This window comes from Lissotriton vulgaris, chromosome 6 (genome assembly GCF_964263255.1).
Source record: "Lissotriton vulgaris chromosome 6, aLisVul1.2, whole genome shotgun sequence".
NCBI classification, from domain to species: Eukaryota; Metazoa; Chordata; class Amphibia; order Caudata; family Salamandridae; genus Lissotriton; species Lissotriton vulgaris.
In genome coordinates, this window is record NC_141694.1 from 836,926,707 (window position 1) to 836,939,490 (window position 12,784).

A 12,784-nucleotide genomic window follows, 5' to 3' on the forward strand; every position below is an offset into this window, starting at 1 on the left:
TAATTACTTTACACCCAGCTATCTCCAGAATCTTCTCCTGATAGCTCCTCATATTGGCCACAGTGTCTAAATATGTAGGAGTCATGAGTGCTCCCAGGGTATCATGCAACTAGGGCTATGATCAGAAATGTTGCATTACATACTACTTGTTTAAAGAATGTTGGTTCTTACGATTATGATATATATATATACTCTGTGTCAGAGGGTGGGAAAACTACAATATATGTACCATCTACAAAATCAAGCATTTGTAGAAAATGTGCTACTGCATTAAATTGGATGTTTGTACTTTCCACCTTCTCGAGAGTGCTCTGAAAATAAATGTTGCAATTTATTCTAAACAACACTGCCAAAATGAAATTATGGAAAACCCTACATAATGTACTTTGTGAAATACCACTTGCTACAGCCACAGTGCATTGCCAGCTACCAGAAGCTAGCAGGTGTAAACTAATCAAACTGATTATGTGTGTGTAGATATTTCTATACTGCGTTGGGTAGGCCTGCTTAATACTGAATCCAGCTCATATATGAAACTCAAAATAACCTAGTTGGTAAACCTGTATCATGCATACACCTTCTAATCAGTTTATTCAAACAAAGTCACACTCTTCCTGAATATTCTTTCTCCAGTCCTTCTCCTGCATTGAGCTCCCAGAATGCACATCCTCCTCACTACAGCAAAGAGTGCAGCCATTGTTAAACATTGCAAAGCATTTTGGGCTCCCATTTATACCTTGCACCTGTTAACTACCTGTTTATAGTTCATGGCATTTTTCATGTTCAAAACGCTGTGTTTTACCAAGGGGCAGATGTACGACCAAATTTTGTGGTCGCACGTAGGAAATCAGCTTGTTCATGACCGCAAAATTGGTCTGTCCCATGTACAAATCCTATTTTGCAAGTCAGTAACCTATTACCAACTTGCAAATTAGGGTTTGCCACTCACTATTAGGAAGGGACGTGCAGAAGGCATCCCTTCCTAATAGCGAGTCTCCCTTAAATGTATGATTGTTGTGCAACCGCAATTGCGGTCGCAAAACACTCACAGTTTACCAACTGCTTCAAGTAGGTGGTAATCCACTCACAAAATGGAAGGGGGACCCATTCTTCTTTGTGAGTGTGTGCGAAAATATGTTTTAAGAGCAGGTAGTGGTCCCAACATTTCTGTTTAATTTTTCTTTTTTAAAATGCATCCTGTTTTCTTTAAAGGAAAACGGGCTGCATTTAATAAAAACTGCTTTATTTAAAAAACAGTCACAGACATGGTGGTTTTCTGACCCCAGCAGGCCACCGTCCTTGGGAGTACTAGCCATTCCTAAAGGGGCCCGAATTACACCTGCCTCATGAATATTAATCAGGCAAGCAATTTGTGACCCCATTAAGAATCGCTAATAGTGTCTGAGACACTATTGTAACTTTAATTTTGCGAGTCGCAAAGCGACGCAATTTGCGACTCGCAAACATATAAGGGTCTTAGTTCTGGCCCTAAATTTCCAATTACAAATGCTTTGTACATTGAAATACCGATTCATCATTTGGAATTCGCCTTTAGCAATTTGGTAGTTCCAAACGCTAAAACAAGAAGTGACAATCCTTTCTTTGCAGTGTGTAATTTTAGGAAGCACTAATTTAGAGAGTTGTTCTACATTACAAACAGCCTATTTATTGGTCCGTAACCAGTTTGCGACTGGATACTGATTTGCAAAATATTCTCTCCCTAGATTCCAAGGTAAAAACTACGACCCAGTCAAACCCAGCTTCTGTATCTGACCTGCTCTCCATCTCAGTCTGCTTTAAATCACACATAGGTCCTGGTCTATCTCAACCAGCTAACCACAGTTGACTTTTTAATGCTTTTTGCCACTGTTTTTAATTTAAACATTACAAATTATTATCTCTGGCTCTCCCTACTGGATTTTGGTTAAGGCATTTATCATGTGTGTTTTATCTTATTTAATAAAATATTCTTTATTTTCCCACATTGGTTTGTGATTTTTATTATGCTCTGTTTTAACTTTATTGTTGTTTTGTTACTGCATAAACGTTTTACACATTACCTCTAAACCTATCTGCTCCATTCCATAGCTACAAGGGTGTTCAGCTCAAAAAATGTAGGGATATTATTGGTACACCCTGACATGGATTGTATTTATTGCTTAAGGTGGGTAGTTACCACCTTTAACTAATAACTCAATTTCTTACAGTGATGGAGACACAGCAGGCCTATTCTGTTGACATGAAAAACATAACAGGTGTGTGGAGGGTCGACGGGAATCTTTACCGACCTGTCTGCTCATACCCCTTATGTCAATATACAATACACAAAAGAGCAGACCAGGTCTGGAGATACTGCGTGGTTATACCAGTCGCCGCGGTGACATATAGTGCATGTGTAGGTGAATGTTGCTGTTAACATATAATCATTGATAACACATTTAACAAAAATTGTTAAACAAAAAACCTAAGCAATTCCCATCAGACCACCCTTCATGGTGGAATTTACGTCATGTGGGGATTGCTGAACATTCTGTCCGACCATGTAGTGCCGGTCTTGGAATGGATACCAGTGATGTAGTCATAATAAACATCCTAGTGTGATGCTAGTGACAGGGTGCAGTGCTAAGGTGATAGTGATAGATAGAAAATGGCTACGCAGACTCAAAGGAGGGTTTTAACAAAAGTCCATGTGCCAAAAGTTAAAAATGCGCCACGTAGTGAAAATGCCTACTGGCACAGTGCAGGGCGGTCGACATGTTTCAGCCATAGGGGTGATTACCCCGGCTTTCTTCAGGACCTTTAAACATAGAGTGGCTACTGCACTACATTAAAATAAAAGATGTACTACAACACAATACATTAGTTATTCATCTACCAGGAACTTCAATACTTAGGTGTCCACTGGAGGGAGATCAGAGTGTTTTCCTCCTATCAAGAGACATGAAAACATATGGTCAGACAACGCTCAACTCTACACACACAACTACATATGTACACAGAGACTGATCAACCACACTTGCAAGAACAATTTGCATTCTGCACTTTAAACAAGCATACTAGCTTCATCACCCTGAGGCATTTCCTCACGATGATACTCACCCAGCTTTGTGTGGGTGAAGACCTCACCTCACCCGGCGACCGCTCGGGAGTATGAGGCCCCGCTCTGTAGTGTAGAAAAAGGGGTACAGTGAGCACACTCCTTCGCTATACCCAGTCCAATGACTCTACACTTATATCCCCACAGACGTGTGAGCGCAACCCAAGTACCTATCCAAAGAACTGACATCCAAGAATTCCCATCAAGATATTCTATATACACTTATGTGCATAACTCAATAGGTTATCTTTCAGTGACAAAACAAGGGGCTGTGCACTGACCTAAGGCCACAGTGCATTGACAATAGTGGAGGGTGCTGTAAGGCACCAATCAATAACCAGCTATGACACACATTGTCATGTAATTCCTTCATTACTTAGGAGCATACTTGACAGAAAGACTAGTGACTAAATATGATAAAAAGCATGTTAGCTGATAGTGGATCCTGACACTCCTAGTATAACAACATTCACTGTGTGCAACAGACATAATCAGTAAAAAGAGGCCCAATTTAGCACCCTCGTTATGATGGTAATTTCTCTGTCAATACCACTAATGCAAGAAATAGTCAAGCTTTTCTTTTAACTTTAGACACTTATGGTTGTAGAGTCATGGCTGATAGACTTCACATGATATATGACATGTCTAGTGACTATTTTGGGATTTTTCACCTGTTCAGTGGAAGTGCTGGCTGACACACGCTTTTTTGACACATGCCCCGTTGTGTCCTTATGACCGAGCACAAAATACCTTGATCTACTACATTAGACCCACTTAAAGCCTGTTTATTCTAACAGCGGCTTCGAAATACCTTGAAATGCGAGTCTCCTAAAGCGCATTTTCTTATGATCAGCGCTGCGCAGTGACGCTACAAATGGGCGTCCATGTTCTAGTGCGCATGCGCGGTATAGAAGCGTCTCGCTGACACCGCGCATGCGCGGAAAAGCAGTGCCATGTTTTGCACTCGCTTCCGTTAGTTTCTCATTACCAAGACGATGCAGCCATTTAGCGCTTGCTACTTAAGGGGACAGGGCGGTACAACTCATACCTCCACTTCCGCTCGCTGCAAGCCAGGAGGCACCGACGGACAGGTGAGCCGCCTGCTGCCCCATTTTCCACCGAATTTGAACCGGTCTTTTCTTGGTCAATTACATTTTGGTCTCTAGCAAAGAGGTGGGGTTGATACATTGATCCTCAAGGAATAGAACGTGTAGCATAGACAGGGTCAGCGAATCCACTGTCAGCTAACATGCTTTTTATCATATTTAGTCACTAGTCTTTCTGTCAAGTATGCTCCTAAGTAATGAAGGAATTACATGACAATGTGTGTCATAGCTGGTTATTGATTGGTGCCTTACAGCACCCTCCACTATTGTCAATGCACTGTGGCCTTAGGTCAGTGCACAGCCCCTTGTTTTGTCACTGAAAGATAACCTATTGAGTTATGCACATAAGTGTATATAGAATATCTTGATGGGAATTCTTGGATGTCAGTCCTTTGGATAGGTAGTTGGGTTGCGCTCACACGTCTGTGGGGATATAAGTGTAGAGTCATTGGACTGGGTATAGCGAAGGAGTGTGCTCACTGTACCCCTTTTTCTACACTACAGAGCGGGGCCTCATACTCCCGAGTGGTCGCCGGGTGAGGTGAGGTCTTCACCCACACAAAGCTAGGTGAGTATCATCGTGAGGAAATGCCTCAGGGTGATGAAGCTAGTATGCTTGTTTAAAATGCAGAATGCAAATTGTTCTTGCAAGTGTGGTTGATCAGTCTCTGTGTACATATGTAGTTGTGTGTGTAGAGTTGAGCGTTGTCTGACCATATGTTTTCATGTCTCTTGATAGGAGGAAAACACTCTGATCTCCCTCCAGTGGACACCTAAGTATTGAAGTTCCTGGTAGATGAATAACTAATGTATTGTGTTGTAGTACATCTTTTATTTTAATGTAGTGCAGTAGCCACTCTATGTTTAAAGGTCCTGAAGAAAGCCGGGGTAATCACCCCTATGGCTGAAACATGTCGACCGCCCTGCACTGTGCCAGTAGGCATTTTCACTACGTGGCGCATTTTTAACTTTTGGCACATGGACTTTTGTTAAAACCCTCCTCTGAGTCTGCGTAGCCATTTTCTATCTATCACTATCACCTTAGCACTGCACCCTGTCACTAGCATCACACTAGGATGTTTATTATGACTACATCACTGGTATCCATTCCAAGACCGGCACTACATGGTCGGACGGAATGTTCAGCAATCCCCACATGACGTAAATTCCACCATGAAGGGTGGTCTGATGGGAATTGCTTAGGTTTTTTGTTTAACAATTTTTGTTAAATGTGTTATCAATGATTATATGTTAACAGCAACATTCACCTACACAGGCACTATATGTCACCGCGGCGACTGGTATAACCACCCATTGTCTATTCTGTTGACGTCTGTCAGCAGAGCTAGACAAAGTGGACTACTCTGTACCGCCAGCAAGACTTACAAAAATTGATGTCTTTGGGAGAGTTTTCGTCTGGTTTCCATGTTTTCATCAAGTGCATTCTCAAACAGTTACTGTTCCCCCATTTTATTCCAATAATCTTTCGGAGTAATGTTGTGTTCCCTGGGGCCTTCTTTATCAACCAAGCGTTATAACAGTTCTATTTGACACTTAGTCCAGCTCATCAGGCCTTTGGGCTGTTACCCATTCTAATACCCTGGCTGGATCTTCATGAACCTGGGTCTATTGCTAACCCCTCCAACTGTGTGGTTGGTGTCGAGCAATGCATGAGTAAACATTTTCAGAAATTGAATTCCAATAAAACAGGGCTAATGTTAGTAGGCAAAAAACAACGTTGGCATAGCTCACTCTGGCCAACCTCATGGAAGACCCCAAGTTCACCTTAATGAGAGTTGACCTCTTTAAGTTTTCTTCTGAAGGAAGCCCTATCTTTGGACCCTCTAGGAATGCAGCTTCCTCTACCACTTCAAGAATTAAATTCATTATATCTTTCCCTGAGACACACTCTTCTGAGGTGGTGATAGTTACTTTCTTTCACACCTATAGACTATTGCTTGGGTTATCAAAAATGCAACTCATTCAAAATCAAGCCTTGTGAAAGACTGCATTTTCAAGGAAGTTCTTTCACATTTCAGATACAAGCAGAGCTTTCCCTTCTTCACAGGGCCTGATTTAAATAACTATACTTCATGTACAAAATGTTTTACGGACTTTAGCACTCTGGATTGCAGAAGCATTTCATTCTCCGCATACCACTGTGGTCTTGGGAACTGGTGTTCTCTAATTTTGCTTCAAGTAACACAAATACATTGAGATCAAGCGAGTAATCACTTACTTGGCTTCCTAGGTCCCAAAATGTGGAACAATCTTCCAACTCAAAAGAATCGGTTTAAGACCACTTGACCTTCAGAAAGGTACTTAACATATTTGTATTTTGCATAACTCCCTCAGCTGTTTTAGCTATTTCCAGAGTATCGTAGTCAATATTTTTAATCTGTCCCTCACCACCACATTTTGCCTGGGGCTGATGGACAGAAAACAGACAATCAGGCTGTCCTCTCTAATTGAGTGGATGGTGTGATGGCTTTTCTTCAACAGCCTGTACTCCATCAGGCTCCCACAGGTAGCTTTCAATTGACAAAGCCAATGGAGACTCCATCGGCAGAAAGCTGACTGTCCTCCTGAACCTAATGACCCTGTCAGCAGACAGAGTACTGTATCTTGATTGCAATGGAGAACTCAGTCCTCCAAACTTTAAATCGCCCCCTTAGTTTCTGAATCTTAGTGCAGTTGCTACTATTTGGAATTTTAGATTAGTTAATATTCATTCCATCTCATTTATATTGTTAGTAGTGTAAACGTTTTGAATGCCACGCAATAAAGAAGGACTCTCGTGCCTAAGTTTGGAGAAAATATCTTTGTGCATGAGTGTTCACATGTGTAAAATGTGGGCAGGTTGATTTTCTAGGAAAATGTGTCTAGTTGAAGGATTAAAATTGAAATACGAAATAATTCTGCTTTCGAGAATGATATTTGGGAGGATAAAAGTTCTCCCCCACAGATGGGTGTTTTGTCACACCTAACTTGAAGTAAGGTGAGTTAAAACATTTGGGAATGAGTGTGAGTTTACCATTGTTTAGTGGTTTTTAGAGCATTAATCACTATGGTCTTTATATAGATGTGGGATACAAATTGTCTTTTAAGTTAAATGACGAAAAATAAAATGTATTTGTTGATTAGTTGTATTTTGTATTTCGCTGCACCATAACATGTATTTCCACTGTCTCTTGATACAAGGAGGTGCTGTTTCACAATTGCAATTATCTAGTGAGGAACGTTCCTTGGTTTAAAGATACAAATGTTATAAACGCCATTATAGGGGAACTGAAGTTTGAAGTTTTCCAAAAGGATGATATCATTTTTCGCAACGGATCTATTGGAAAAAAGATGTACCTGATTGATGCAGGAGTGATTCTACTCGATGATTCTTCCACACTGATATCAATATCAAAAGGTGACTATTTCGGAGGTAAGTGTGTCATTTCTGACATTTCTATCAGCTAAATTTACAGTACACATAGCAAGGTTTTATCTTTCTTTAGCATCTTTAGACTGACCGAGAATTTTGATTTGTTCTGTTATTATAATGTGGCATTTCACTGAAAAGGGAGGAGAACTACTAAGTAGATTCATGCTTCTTTGTTTATGTTTTGCCACTTATTGCAATTTGTTTTTAAAAGTGTATGAAACTTCAAAAATTAGTATGCCAGCGCATGTGGATTCATAGCTAAATTAAGTTTAAATGAACATTATCTGTTTCCCCCACTCCTTATCACAGTGAGCAGTGTAAGGTGTGATAATTCCATGGGATATGCAAAATTCTTATTACACAAGCAAAATCAACATGAAGAAAACTTTGCAACTTATGAATAATATTTATATTTGCAAGAATTAAGCAAAGTTTCTGTGGAAAAACTTCTTATCCCTAGTTTGCTCCATTCAGACAAAGATAACTACCTCCACGGCCATCTTCTTTATCCTACTCGTTACTGAATGGGTCATGTTGTCTTCCACGGAAATTGTTTCCTACCCAAGCAACACTCTTTAAATACTATTCCTACATGGTTGTTCCTGTTCCTCATAGATCCTACCCTAGCGATAGGAAGAAGCTAGCCACATCACTTCCTGTTTTTGTTTTCTGTCGATTCAGATGTTGCTAGGCATTTTCATGCAACATTTAACACTTAGTTTAAAAAAAAAGTATTTTGAGTGCAGTATCTTGCTATACCAGTCCCTATTATTGATTTACTATCTATGATACAACTTACCTGTTTCAGGAACAATGCTTAGCAGTCACGTGAGTTCGTTTGTCTGCGCATATTGTAAAATCTGCTAAAGATATTTTATGCTGATACATACGCCTGTAAAGGTTTTCCTTTCTTGGATCATTGCAGGCATCCGTTTGGCAATAGCCTGACGCTAACAGCATTTGTTACGTGCGGGAGAAACAACCGTCTGCTGTTGACGTAGAACAAGCATTACTTATTTCTTTCGGTCTTTATTTTATCCCTTCCCTTCCCTTTCCTTCTTCCCCTTCCCTGCCCTGTCCTTCTCTTCCCTTCCCTTCCTCAAAGGCAAGATGCTGGTAGCCTGTAGCAGAATGATTGGATTGTTTAGGTGTGTGATGGCCAAGATTTTTTGATTGTACTAAAGTTATGTGTATGACATAGTTACTTGTAGGGGTTTACATCCATACTTCATCCATTTATCTGTGGTTGTGTTATCCAGAGTTTCCTCATGCCCACTCAAGCATGCATCAAAGGGCAATGTGTCAGTCCCTTTCAATTATTGGCTGACTTTGCTATGAGTTACGGCATGCTACCCTTTCACAATGAGCACACTGAGTTCCCTTCAGTGCCAGGGAGGTGCCATGGTTATGTGTGTTTTTGAGACCTAAAAACATGTTTCCATTTAGTCAATGTTTTTAGATTGAGGAATACCGGGCAGCTTCCTAAACAAATTGCCCAAGAAGAAAGTTAGCCTTTATTTGTTTAATTTGCAGTCCTTGTTAAATTCCATTCATTAGAAATAGCATATCTTCTTATTGTTATGACGTGTTTATTTCTAGTGAGATGTGGTCCCAAAAGGAAATTAGAAAAATCCACGTTCTCTTTGATTGAGGATAATTGTTCTTTCACAGCCTAAAGACTGAAATATGCTAACGATCATTGGCACAGAGCACTGAGCTAAAAAAGATGGCTGCCAGAACGTAGTTCTCTTTAGCTCCAAGACTGGCCCGTCTAAATTCTCTATCATCCTACAAAAATGCTGCCTGCCAGACTGCCTTTGGGAATTTGAAGTGAGGGGGAGATGCCCGTATGCAGCACATGGGGGTCCAAGGTGTTGGCACTGTGGGACTTGGACTAGTGCCCCTTGATTGGCCCCAGCCATGCTGCAGCCTCGACAAGGCCTGAAAGAGCAGTGGGGACTACCTCCGCAGTGGGAGGCGTTGGCCACCTGGGGGTGACTGTTTCCCCACATCAGTGGCACTCCTTGGCTGCTGCGGGGTACTGACATGGAGTAAAGGAGCCCATGGACGGAGCCTGGGGATCTGAGTAGCCGCCCTGGAAAGACACAGAGCGAGGCACCCTGTCGCGCTGCAGCCTCCGGGCGGCTTGGGTGAGCAGCAGACCTGTTGGGCTTGAGAATCTAGACCGCTCATCAGTTGCAAACCTGATGACTGTAGCAGGAGGAGGTGGCCACTGAGGGGGCCAAGCTGGACCCTCATGGACAGTGACAGGGAGCTGTATAATGTGGCTGGGAAGCAGGAGATGTTGCCCGTTACTGGGGTGCCTTTTAAACCCATGGATGGTTGACCAGGTGTAAGAAAGTGCCCTCTTTTTGCATTGTTGCCCCCACTTTTTGCTAAACTGCTGATTTACTTTGACTGAGTGTGCCTTGGGTTCCTGACAAACAGGTACCCAGGGCCTATGTTCGTTCCCTAAACTGCATTGAAAACAAAACCCAATTGGCATTCTCTGACCACAGGTTTGTCCCTTGTAAATGGCACCACAGGTACCAAGGGCACTATGGCCGGGGAAGGCCTATAAGGACTGCAGCACTTATAGTGCCACCCTTGGAGGCCCTGTACTGTTACACAAACTGCCTTTACAGACTGCATGTTTTGGTGCAGAACAATGTGAAGAGTCAACATGGCACACATACCTGTGCCATGCCTACAACTCACTGCCCTGGCATAGGTCCGCGACCCCTATATTTGGGTGTACTACACCAGTGGTGAGGTTACAGGTGCATGAGCCCTGTACCCCTACAGTGTTTAAGCAAATTCTAAGACATTGTGAATGCAGTAATGCCATTAAGAGTATATGGTACTGGGAGTTTGTTATTACGAACTCCACAGCACCATAATGGCTTTACTGAAAACTAGGAAGTGTGGAATCAAACCTCTCAGCACATTAAACCCACTATGATCCCAGTGTGGGATTTAATGAAAATTGTACACAGAGGGCATCTTAGAGACACCCCCTGAAAAACGACCTAATACTAGTGTCCAGGCTGAGTGGCTGCTTGCCAGCTGCCCCCACCAGACATGTTTATGGACCCCCATGACAAGAGCCTGCTGCTAGTGGGGGTCTGAAACAATGGACATCCTGGGACAAGGTGCCAACCCTTCTTTCCCAGTTTGGGCAGGGTCCATGAAGGGGATGCTTCCAAGGCTTGCCACCTCTGAGAGCTCCCCCAGGCCTTTGCTGCTTCCAGCAACTGGCCCCCACAGGTTCTACCTCCGTCTTTGGGAGAAAGAATTGGTGGGAAAACCAAGTGAGGAAGGGAAGTGTGCCCACCTTTGCCAACGCCACCGCTCAGGTGGGGGAGGTGAGGTGAAGCACAAATCTCAGTTCCTGCCATCTGTAAATGGGGGGACCCAGTCAACCATCGCGAGGCATATCACCCCTTCCACGAGAGGGTGGCATAATAGGGTGTGTACCCACCCCAAGGATGGGACCAATTTATTTCAATCTTTACTTACCTGTAATGCCACTAAATCTAGTAATTAGGGGGACCCTGAACCTTGCCTCCTCAGACAAGAACTGACCAAGAAGGAGGACAGAAGAGCAGTGCTGAAACTAAGAAGAGGAAGACGACCAGTGACTTGGCCCCAGCCCTACCGGCCTGTCCCCACCTCGAACCTGCTTCAGAGAAATCCAGGTGTTTCTTGCAGCCAGCCGCCTCAAGAACCCAACGGGCCTGTCCTGCCTTCCAAGCCAAAGACTTTGTCTCCTGTGAGGATCGGATTTACTCACCCACAGACTCTGAATCCGGCCAAATCTGAAAGTCTGCACACGACGCTTATGGCCTAAGTTTGAGTGGCCCAACACCACAAGGAGGTCTCCCTGGCAATCCTGCCCTGAGATCAGATGATCTCTGTCTTTCCTCGAATCTCCAAGTGAAGCCTGCAGCCTCTTTCTAGAAGATCCCTGGACCGTGTCTGGAGCTGGTAAGAAAAACAGACGCCTAAAGACACCCCTGCACCCGATGTCCCACAGCCTTGGGTTGCCCAACCGACGGTGTCCCAGCATCTCCTGGCATCCCAACTTACCTCTCCACCTGGTGGTCACCTCCAGAAGATCTTTTTCCTCGAGCCTGCAGTCTTTGTTGTGACTGGAGAACCCCCATTGAAATCTACGCGGCACCACAAACCAGCACCATGCAACCAGCTGCCCCTGCGCCTGCTGTGGGTGTAATTTGGGTGCCAACTCAGATCCCCCTTTGCCCTGAGCCTAATACCAGGAGCTTTGCTCCCACAACCTTGTGGCCTGCTCGTGAGCAGCCACCAACCAGAGGCCTCCTATCCCCATTGGATAACATTGGGCCTCAGCACTCCGCACCCGGCCACCCTAGTGCTGTGGAGGGTGTTTCAAGAGTACATCCTTGACCATGAGGGAACTCTGGTTCTAAACCTAGAATACCAACTCCCACAAATAACTACTTACCTGTAAACCGATAACTCAATTTCCTTCCATAGGATTGCATTGGTTGCTTTTCTTGAAAATTGTTTTGTGTGGGGTTCGTTTTGTATGAAACATTGAAAAACTTCACATAACTAAAAACTGCTTTACTTACCTTTTCTCTAGGGAATGCCCCAGTGTGATATCTAGACATATCACACTGAGGGAAACAATCAACCATTGTGAAAATCAAAAAACTACAAGATTCCCAGATTCAGGTCCATGTGACCAGTACTAAGTCCTGGCAATGGAGTGCAGTCTTTGAAGCAATTGTACTTTCCAGTGTGATATCTAGGCATCACATTGAGTAGAAAAAGTAATCCAGAAAGTCATCTGTAAAGTAATACAAAGTAATCTAACAGTAATTGTAACTGTAAGTGTTTACAAACCTGTAACAAAGTCATTTTCATTCAGCTTGCTTGTATTGTTGAACTTGCCTTTAAAAGTACCATTTACACTTACCTGTATCAGGCTTGCTTGGCTCTAGAAAATAAATATAACTAAATAATATGTTTATACAAATCATATTGATCTGAGGTCAGTCTTTGAGTTAGTGACATCATTTGCTGATTGAGTGTGTATGACAAATGCTTAGCACTACCCTCTGATAAAGCCTTACTGCTCGCCCACACTACCACAAATAGAGAGTA

The 12,784-nt window shown here is 42.9% G+C and overlaps 1 protein-coding gene across 1 annotated transcript in view; it reads left to right on the forward strand.

Moving 5' to 3' along the window:
- Window positions 1-12,784, forward strand: part of LOC147708073 (potassium/sodium hyperpolarization-activated cyclic nucleotide-gated channel 1-like) — a 2,256,393-nt gene that overhangs the window by 1,900,059 nt on the left and 343,550 nt on the right. Inside the window, exon 9 of the mRNA XM_086925298.1 lies at window positions 7,405-7,636. Within this exon, the coding sequence (XP_086781424.1) occupies window positions 7,405-7,636 (232 nt within the window). The remainder of the gene's footprint in view (window positions 1-7,404; window positions 7,637-12,784) is intronic.